The sequence below is a fragment of the Notechis scutatus genome, chromosome 5 (assembly GCF_049901735.1).
Source record: "Notechis scutatus isolate UNSWTSFEM ecotype Mainland chromosome 5, rNotScu1.2, whole genome shotgun sequence".
In the NCBI taxonomy this organism is placed as follows: Eukaryota; Metazoa; Chordata; class Lepidosauria; order Squamata; family Elapidae; genus Notechis; species Notechis scutatus.
In genome coordinates, this window is record NC_142013.1 from 64,152,467 (window position 1) to 64,162,811 (window position 10,345).

The 10,345-nt window shown below is 42.7% G+C and overlaps 1 protein-coding gene across 4 annotated transcripts in view; it reads right to left on the reverse strand.

The window, feature by feature from the left end:
- Positions 1-6,362, reverse strand: part of GK (glycerol kinase) — a 100,760-nt gene extending 94,398 nt beyond the window's left edge. For all 4 annotated transcript variants that reach the window (XM_087966879.1, XM_087966877.1, XM_087966878.1 and 1 more), the window contains exon 1: positions 6,090-6,362. In XM_087966879.1, the coding sequence (XP_087823005.1) occupies positions 6,090-6,173 (84 nt within the window). In that variant the 5' untranslated portion in view covers positions 6,174-6,362. The remainder of the gene's footprint in view (positions 1-6,089) is intronic.
- Positions 6,363-10,345: the final 3,983 nt, after the last annotated feature.

A 10,345-nucleotide genomic window follows, 5' to 3' on the forward strand; every position in this document is an offset into this window, starting at 1 on the left:
ATTCTCCCCTGCCCGCCCCTACTTATAGCGCATGTGCGCTACCTACATCTTCCTGCCTGGCTCCTTCGCTCACACCAGCAGCCACAGCAGACGAGGCAGCCAGCCAGCCAGCTGTCACTACCTGCCTTCTGCTGCCCTGCTGAGTGAGTGAGGGCAAGCTGCAAGCCCCGGTCGCCACTGCCGCTAACCGCCCTCGACCAGCCGGCCTGCCTCCCAGGCCCTGCCTTGCTCAGCCTGTCTCCCAGGCCTGCCTGCCTGCCTTGCCTGAACTGCCTCCTGCGGCGGCTGCCATTAAAGAAGACGCAATCCTCAGCCACCACCACTAGCTGTCCTCGCCCGCCCGGACTGCCTACCCTGGCCTCCAAAGATGCGGATTGGTAAGTACGACCTCCAACCCGGTCGCCTACCTGCCGCCACCAGCCCTGGTCAAGTGCTGACTCCCGGGACACCCACCGCCCTCGCCAACATGCCCTGCCTCGCCCGCCACCATCTTCCTTCACCCGTGGCCCTCATTGTTGCTGCCTTGCCTTCCCACCGCTGATTGGTGAGTGAGGAGCAAAGCAGCAAGCCCCACCGGTCCCCTACCACCACCACTGCCAGCCCTGACTCCCAGGCCGGCTGTCACTGCCTCGCCCAACTGGCAGCCGCCATCTTGGCTAGACCGGTGGGCAGCTGCCATCTTGTCTAGGCTGGCGCCACCTTCCCTCGCTCATCATGGCCCAACAGTTGCTGCCTTGCCTTCCCTCCACTGATTGGTGAGTGAGGAAGCAAAGCAGCAAGCCCCGCCAGTCTGCTATCTCCTCCTGCCATCGCTGCTGCCAGCCCCAGTCAAGTGCTGACTCCCAGGCTGGCCGCCACTGCCTCGTCCACCCAGCAGCTGCCATCTTGGCTAGATCAGCCGGCGGCTGCCATGTTGGCTAGGCCGGTGCCACCTTTCCTCATGCCCACCACGGCCCAAGGGTTTCTGCCTTGCCTTCTCACCACCGATTGGTGAGTGAGGAGGCAAAGTAGCAAGCCTTGCTGGTCACCTACCTTCTCCTGCCGCTGCCACCAGCCCGGTCGAGTGCTGACTCCCAGGCCGGCCATCCTCACAAGCTTGAAGACTGAGGAGGACCCCAGCATAGCTGGCTAGCCAAGTTGCCTGCCTTATTTTTGGTAAATTGCTTTTTTATTTATGTATTTATTTATTTTTTAGTATCTGTTTTTGTTTTTATTAATCATAAAAAACAGATAATAAATAAATAAATAAATACTTAAATAAAATTATTTTACTATTCATCTTGATGTTTCTTTCTCCTTTGTTTTTTCCTATTGGGAAAAAGCAAATCAGAAACAAATATCTATATATAGCATCAATGTAACATAAACAAAATGTCATTGGTGTTATATATAGAAACATCAAGATGAATAGTAAAATAATTCTTATTTATGTATTTATTTCTTTAGTAACCATTTTGTTTTTATGATTAATAAATACATAAATTAAAAAAACTACTTATCAAAAATGAGGCAGGCACCTTCTTGTTACATTGTTCAATATATAGCAACAATATAACAAAAACCTGCATGCATGCATGCATGCATGAATGGATTTTTTTTAAAATAAGTGTTTTATTTTTTTTAACCAAACAAAACAAACATAAAACATCTTCAGTTACATAGTGTGTCAGTTGGTACAAAACACTTGTGCACAATCTCTGCAGTCTTTCCCTTCCAATTTGCATTAATCCTTATATCATAAATCCACTATATATATATTTGTATTACTATTATTAATTACTTACTAGACTTTACTAATATTACATCATTTATGCGAGCAAATCACCATTTTTACTTAATCTACTTTATAATGTTCATTTCATCACCACCAATCTACTTTACCTTACCTCTGTAATTCTATTATACTTATATCATAAAGTATTGTAAAATATTTCATAAATGAAAATTGTTTTGTTGCACTGCTGTTACATATTGATACTTAAATATCAACAAGAACAGCAGAGTAATAGAAAAATTATTTAAATTTCTTTGTATTGGCTTATTTCTAATTTTGTTAATTATATCAACATGTTTATAATTATCAACCTTCTGTATTTAATTCATACATAGCAATGATCATTCTCTGCCTAATTTCTACCTCTTATCTCTATCCATTTCTGCACATTGTAATTTTTTAATTTCATTTTCATCTATGAGGATCTCTTGGTTTGTGCAAACATAATTCTAGCTGCTGTTAACACGTGTAACATTAAATATGTATTGTACTCCCTTTATTTATGTGGGTACCAACAAAAATATTTCTGGTTTTAAAATTTAAATCTATATGTTGCTTTACCATTTTTGCTAGCCTTGACACTACATCCTCTTGAATAGCTACACTAGCAGAGCCCAATACTGAATTCATATATTCCAGTTTTTTAAACTGAGGAATAAATTTCAGAAAAAGAATTCAGTATTGCTCTGTGAATGTGCCTATCAATTCCATTCTTAATCTAACTTCTTAGATGATTTTGTACTATTATCTTTATTTTGTACTATATATATCTGCATAAGGCTGTAAAAAGCTTCAGTACATTTTAACCTGCATTCTAAAAAGGTTAGGCGACCAAACATGGCTTCCCCTGGCTTCTCTCTCTCTGCTATAGAGAGAGCATTCCATTAGGGACTGTTGGTCCAGGTAAGTAGCCTTGGCTAGGAAAGATTTTTGTGCCACTACTGGCACAAAATAGCAAACTCCCCATAGCTCCTCATAGCTGCCCGAGCCTCGCCTTGCCCTCCCCGTAGCTCCTCGTAGCTGCCTGGGTCTTGCCCAGCCTTCCTTGTAGCTCCTCGTAGCTGCCCGAGCCTCACCTTACCCTCTCCAGGGTTCCTCAGGACTTGGAAACTGGCAAAAAACACTTGCTAAGAAACTGGCCATTAAGCAAGGACCTGGCCATTCAGCGAGGACCACTTAAATTTGGTTTGCCAGTCACATGGCCACCTGACCTGCCCTCCCCAGAGTTCCCCAGGCCTTGGAAACTGGCAAAAAACACTTGCTAAGCAACTGGCCATTAAGGGAGGACCTGGTCATTAAGCAAGAACCACTTAAATTTGGTTTGCCATTCACATGGCCACCTGCCCTACCCTCTCCAGGACTCCCTTGGAAACTGGCCTTGGAAACTGGGAAAAAACACTTGCTAAGCAACTGGCCATTAAGCGAGGACCACTTAAATTTGGTTTGCCAGTCACATGGCCACCTGCCCAGACCTCTCCAGTCACATGACCACCTAGCCATGCCCAGTCAAGAAGCCACTCCTACCCCAGTCACATGACCACCAAGCCACACCCACAAATTAGGTCACGCCCACAGAACCGGTTGTTAAGAAATTTGAATCCCACCCCGATTTAGTTCATGAATTCTAGTCAGTTCTCCAAATCTCGCCTTTTAAAAAGAAATGACTTACAGAGTGAAAAAAAATATTAAGAAATGTCATTAGTGAAATTCACAGGATTTTTTTTACCAAACTCTTTTAACACCGATTAAATTACAGAAACTCTTTCCTTTCTGATACTAATGACTAAAACTTCCACCTGTAAGGAGCAGAAGTCAATCTAACAAAAATGAAAACAAAAGTTCACTTCATATATTTTATAGATGATTCAAATACCCAAGGTAAATTGCACTAAAAAATACCTAAGTGCCATTAAAAAAAACTTTTGCTGCCCTCATTCATTACCTTTGGATTTAAAGATTATGTAATGAACTAAGTCCAGTGGAAGAAGATGAAAAGGATGAAACTGCTTTATAAAATCCTCATCTGAAAGCATCCTTGACTTAAGACAATTGAGCCCCAAATTTCCATGGCTCAGTAAGGGAGTTTTTAAGTGAGTTTTGTCCCATTTTATGACTTTTTTCCACAATTGTTAAGCAAATCATTGAAACTGTTAATTAAATCATGCATTTGCTAAGTGAATCTGGCTTCCTCCATTGACTTTGCTTGTTGAAAGCTGGCTGGGAAGAATGACAAGAATGACATTTCAAACAAGGTTGAAAATGACAGACCAATCTCTTTATCACCTGCAAAGTCCAATCTCTGTATCACCTGCAAAGTCATGGAATCAATTATTAACCAATCCATTATCCTCCACTTAGAGACAAACAACCTACTCTCTAACAAACAATTTGGTTTCAGAAAATCCTGTAATCTGCAACTCTTACACTGTAAAAACATGGACTACATAACTTGATCAGGGCAAAACACAATTTACATAGACTTCTGTAAAGCCTTTGATTCAGTGGTACACAACAAACTACTCCTAAAACTAAAATCTTATGGTATCTCTGGATACCTGCATAACTGGATAGAAGCATTCCTGTCAAATGGTCAAAATTGGGAGTATCCTATCAAATCCTGTACCTGTCAACAGTGGTGTCCCCAAGGCAGCGTTCTAGGACCAACTCTCTTCATACTCTACATAAATGACCTCTGTGATCATATTAAGAGCAACTGCGTTCTTTTCGCTGATGATATAAAACTATCCAACACCACTGACGATACTGCTACCCTTCAAAAAGACCTCGACTATGTGTCAGAATGGTCAAACAAATGGCACCTTCAAATCTCAACAAATAAATGCTCTGTCTTACATATTGGCAAAAAAAATCAGAAAATAAAATACAAGCTGAATAGTCAAGACCTTGTTGATGACACAAACTTTGTCAAGGACCTTGGAGTACTCATCTCTAATGATCTAAGCGCTAGAGCCCACTGTAACTACATAGCCAAAAAGGCATTAAGAGTTGTTAACCTAATCCTACGTAACTTTTTCTCTGGTAATATCACACTATTAACTAGAACAAACAAAACATTTGCTAGACCAATACTTGAATACAGCTCATCAGTCTGGAACTCGCATTACATATCTGATATTAATACAATTGAGAAAGTCCAGAAATATTTTACGAGAAAAGTCCTCCACTCCTCTACTCGTAGCAGAATACCTTATGCCACCAGACTTGAAATTTTAGACCTAGACAACCTAGAACTACGCCACCTTTGGTTTGATCTAAGTATAGTACATAAAATTATATATTGCAATGTCCCACCTGTCAATGAATACTTCAGCTTCAACCAAAATACAAGAGCACACAATAGATACGAACTCAAGATAAACCACACCAAACTTGATTGCAGGAAATACGACTTCAGCAACAGAATAGTCAATGCTCTACCTGACTCTGTGGTTTCTTCCCCAAACCCTCAAAACTTTAACCTTAGACTCTCTACTATTGACCTCATCCCTTTCCTAAGAGGTCTGTATAAGTGCACAAACGTGCCTACCATCCCTGTCCTATTGTTTCTTTTTTTCTTATTCGTATCCATTTCATGTATTTATAACCATGTTTATACTTATACCTGTTATCTAATAATTGTTTGACAAAATAAATAAATAAATTTGTTAAGTGAATCTGACTTCCTCCATTGACTTTGCTTGTTGAAAGCTGGCTGGGAAGAATGACAAGATACATATTCTAGCTGCTAATGGAAGCCAAACCAATTGAAACTACCTTTCACTTCAGCAGAGGAAAAGATAAAATTTCAGTTCCATTTAGGAGCAATTAAAAATACCATCCCATTTTAAAACAGTAAAAATCTGTTCTATTTTTCTGTCAAAAAGAAAGACAAAGGAGCAGGATTATTATGTTAATGACGGCAGCAAAAATAATGTCACTATTTATTTCGGCAGAGCTTAACTTATTAAATGAACCAAATGTAGTGAAGGTTTGCATCACATCCAAAAGACATCCAGAAGCCTTTCACTTTGTTTTGCAGTGGGCCAAAACAACTTCACACTATCGCTATTCAACTGTCTATTCATCTATCCTTCCTCTCGCTTCCACAGATGAACCTGAACACCTGTTAAGGAACGTCCGGGCGCCTATCTCGCGCAGTCCACTGGGCAAGCGGCTCCCCTTGCAGTTACATGCCCGCCGCCTCTCCCGCCCGGCGTCCTCCACATTCCCAAAGGCAATCGCCTTTCCTTTGTGGCTCGCTCGCCTTGCCCTCGAATGGAAACAGCAACCGTTCCTCGTGTTTACTTGCGCTTACCAAGAACCTTGTGGAGCTGGTCCCTTGGTCGATGGCTCCCACTAGGGGACCCATCGCTCCCTTCTGGGCCACAACCGCGGCCATAGGGAGGCTCGGTCGTCGTGCCCCTGTCCCGTTTCCTAGGCGACCCTGCCCGAGCAAGAAGCGGCAGAGAATCCAGAGGCTCTCACACCGGCGCCCTCAAAGCCAAACGCGCATGGCTTCTCAAAGCAGAGACTGAAGGCGGAGAACAGGGCGCTGGCCCACATGCTGCCGCTCGAGCGCCAATCAGCAGGCAGATTGGAGCAAAAGAGGGCGGGGTTTTCCACCGAGCGCAGGAAATAGGTGAAAGGTTCGGGAGTGGACAATTGCCTCTGAGTCGGTTGATCACATGCCTCTGACGTGTCTGGTGGGCTGAAACCTGAAAGGTTAACTCGAGCTTTACTGGAAGTCGCTGTCTTGGATTGCAAAATGTTGGGGAGAGAATCATTGCCTCCTTGACAGGAATTTAGAACGATTTCCGCGTTCCTCTGCCTATTGTGAAATAATTCGTCATTCCAGTCCGTCAAGAGGCAACGCGATCTCCCTTTCTCCTATGCTGAAAGTTACAAATCTTTGCACGTTTACTTGGCAGTAATCGTTGCCATTAAAAAATCTTTACGACTTTTTCTGGTGAGCAAGCGAGGAGCTCTACTTTAATTCCTGAAATGTCATCAAAGGTTGTGTAAAAGGTTGAAGTTTATCCCATATTTATATTTTTGGATATAAGCATTTCTACAGCATGCGATCAAGAATAGTTAAACAGATCAGAATTTGGAAAAATGAAACATTTCACAGCATGCACCGTTACTGAGGATAGTATTCTGAAACAGAAAGCAATAACACTTGTCCCCATTCGGCCACCTCTAATCCCTAAAGAAGATTTTTGCAAAGCTTTCGTATGAAAATCATTTCTCAACTAAAAGACACATTTTAGCAATGAAAGATGAGTTTAACTGGCTTTATTCCTAGAAAGGTGACTTTAGGAGCTGCAAATTCAGGATGTGATCTTATAATTGTCCTTAAAATTAAGCACATTTATAAATGTGTACTATTTATATATTAAGAAAACAGACTGGTAGGAATAATTTGAGTCCCACTATTTGAAATAACATAGGCTATTCAACCAATTGATGTGATTAATGCTAAAAAAGGAACTACAAGGTAACTAAGCATGCAGATACTGCAAAACTGTTACAACATTCTGAATATTGCTACATCTCAAGACTACCAGGTACTGTAGGGTTAATTTTGATCGTGATGTATACTGAAAATCACAAAACTATAGCTTTCCACCTTTGTTTAAACAAATGAGAGCACATACTTATTAAACCCAACAATAAGGCTTTTTATTTCATTTTGAGAACAAGGGCAATCAAAACTAGACATGTTCAAACAAAATGCTGTTCAGAATTGCTTAAGTTTCTTGCTCCTATTTAAAAATGTTTCAGTGCCTAAGAAGAAGGCATTTGATAAATCAAGAGTAATATGATGGCACTGTAGCTAAAGTAGATAACTACTTCCCTAAACTTGAATTAGTCAGTCCCACATTTTACTGTTTTAGCAATAGCATTTGTTGCCCTCACAGAACATGGAATTTTAGCATTTGTTTACATTCCACCACTAATGATTACATCTTTAAATCCCAAGATAGACAAATTACTATATAGCATTTTGCCAGTATTCAAAGCTTTCTATTTCATATTTCAAAGAAAATAGTGCAATTGTAATAAAGTCTTATATCAGGGTTTTTCACAGAATTAACTACTCACTGTTATGTTCCTACCCATATCTGTTACAGAAGTAGAGGATACTTGTTATATGTTGTGGACCAGCAGTCGCCAACCGGTGGCCCGCTGCCCACTGGTGGGCTGTGAGAAAATTTTGGTGGCCCACAGAGAAATCTCACCCCCAGAGCACCCCACATGAAGCAATTAATCCAGGCTGCACAGAAACACAAGGCTGCGCTCCCCACATGGCCCGCGGGAACCCTCCCCACCAACTCACTCCTTACCCGGCAAACTTGCCTGCTAAATTGCTATTTTTCCTTTTTCCGAACATCAGCTGTTCTGTTGTGCCAGGAAATTTAGATTAGTTAGGAAGCAGGAAGTGGTTGGATTTCTTGCTTTCTAGCTAGTCTTTAGATCTTCGGCTCTGCTTTTAAGTACAGCCAAACCTCCCTTAGAACTGAAGGTTCTATTATTTAGTACAGACTCACGGCAAGCAAATTTGAGAAACTGGGCTAGCCGATGGCAGATAGATACAGAGGTGGTATTCAGCTGATTCACACTGGTTCTAGCGACCCAGTAGCAAGAATTTGGCATGGGTCGTGGAACTGATAGCAACTTTTGGCTGGCCACGCCCCCGAACTGATTCCCCGGTCGCTCAGTTGCCCCACCCACCTGATGCTCACTCGTGCAGCTCGCCCGCCACTTGCCCCACCCAGTCACTCCTCCCTTCCTATGTGGCATGCTGGGCCCTTGTGGCTTGCCTAACCTGACTTCCCCACGTGGTGCCTGCACCCCAACTGAGCAGCCATGATCTGCCTGCCCTGCTCACAGGTAAGCCTGTGTTGTGCTAGGCCCTCGCCCACCCCCTGGGGCCTTTCCAGGCCTCCCCCCACACCCGGGACTTTCCAGCCCCAACCCCAGCACAACAGAGAAAGAAAATGGAAAGGCTTTCCATTCGTTTTCTCCCTGTCTTTCGGGGTGCCCCTGCAGCTGCCACCGCCCCTCTCAGCCTTAGATCCAGCGCAGCAGAGAAAGCAAACGGAAAGGCTTTTTGTTTGCTTTCTCTCTGCCTTTTGGGGCACCCCCACCCGCCGCCTCCACCTCCACCCCTCTCAGCCCTAGCCCCAGTGCAGCAGAGAAAGCGAATGGAAAGGTTTTCTGTTTGCTTTCTTCCTGCCTTTCAGGGCACCCCTGCTGCTGCCACCGCCCCTCTTAGCCCCAGCCCCACACAGCAGAGAAAGCAAACAAAAAGGCTTTTGCTTTGCAAAAAATGGAATGGCTTTCTGTTCACTTTCTCCCTGCCTTTCGGGGTGCCCCCACCCGCCTCCACCACTGCCGTCACCCATGTGCCTCGAAAGGGAGGGTGGATGGATGTTCTGGGGCTGCTGTTTTCTTCATTGTCCTGCCGCTCACTCCTCTGGAGTTTGCCCAATAAGTTCTTCCCAGAAAAGGTGTGTGTGTGTGAATCAAGGGAGGAAAGGGAGGAAGGAAGAAAGGGAGGAAGGGAGGAAGGGCAAGAAGGAAAGAGCAAGAAAGGAAGAAAGAGCAAGAAAGAAAGAGGAAGGGAGATAAAGAAATAAAGAGGAAAAAAGAAAGAGAAAGAAAGAAAGATAGGAAGAAAGAAAGAAAAGAAAGAAAGAAAGAAAGAAAGAAAGAAAGAAAGAAAGAAAGAAAGAAAGAAAGAAAGAAAGAAAGAAAGAAAGAAAGAAAGAAAGAAAGAAAGAAAAGAAAGAAGAAAGAAAGAAAGAAAGAAAGAAAGAAAGAAAGAAAGAAAGAGAGAAAGAAAGGAAGAGCAAGAAAAAGGAAGGGAGAGAAAGAGAGAAGGAAAGAGGAAGGGGGAGAAAGAAAGAGAGAGAAAGAAAAAAAGAAGAAGGAATAGGGGGAGAGAGAAAACTCTGTGCTATTATTTTTAATTATTCCATTACTTATCATATATTAATATTTTACACTGTCCGTACACCTAGAGTGATTTTATTGCCTTTCTTTTGCCAAGGTATTTTTCAGGGTTTACATGTCAATAGTCCAGAGCATAAATACAGGTGTGTTTAACAGAGTTGAAAGAGACTATGGAGGTCTTCTAGTCCAACCTCCTGCTCAGGCAGGAAAACTGAGGGTGCCAAATTCTGAGCAGAGGTCCTGGGAAAGGTGTCAGAAATGGTTGTCCAATCTCTTCTTAAAAACTTCCAGTGTTGGAGCACCCAGAACTTCTGGTGGCAAGCAATTCCACTAGTTAATTGTTCTCACTGTCAGGAAGTTTCTCCCTACTTTTAGGTTGCTTCTGTCTCTGTTCAGTTTCCATCCTGCTTTGGAAAATACATTGTTTGCCTTCTGGTGCTTTGGAAAATACATTGCTCCCCCTCTTTCTGGCAGCTCCCTAAAAGCCTGTTTCCTATCACCCTCTTGGGCAAAGCATGTGAGCCATTTCCTCCTTTCAGTGGTCCATAAAAGTACATCTATAGTACCTAGATAATAAAGTCAAAAAAAGGTGAACAACATTTTTACAGAACT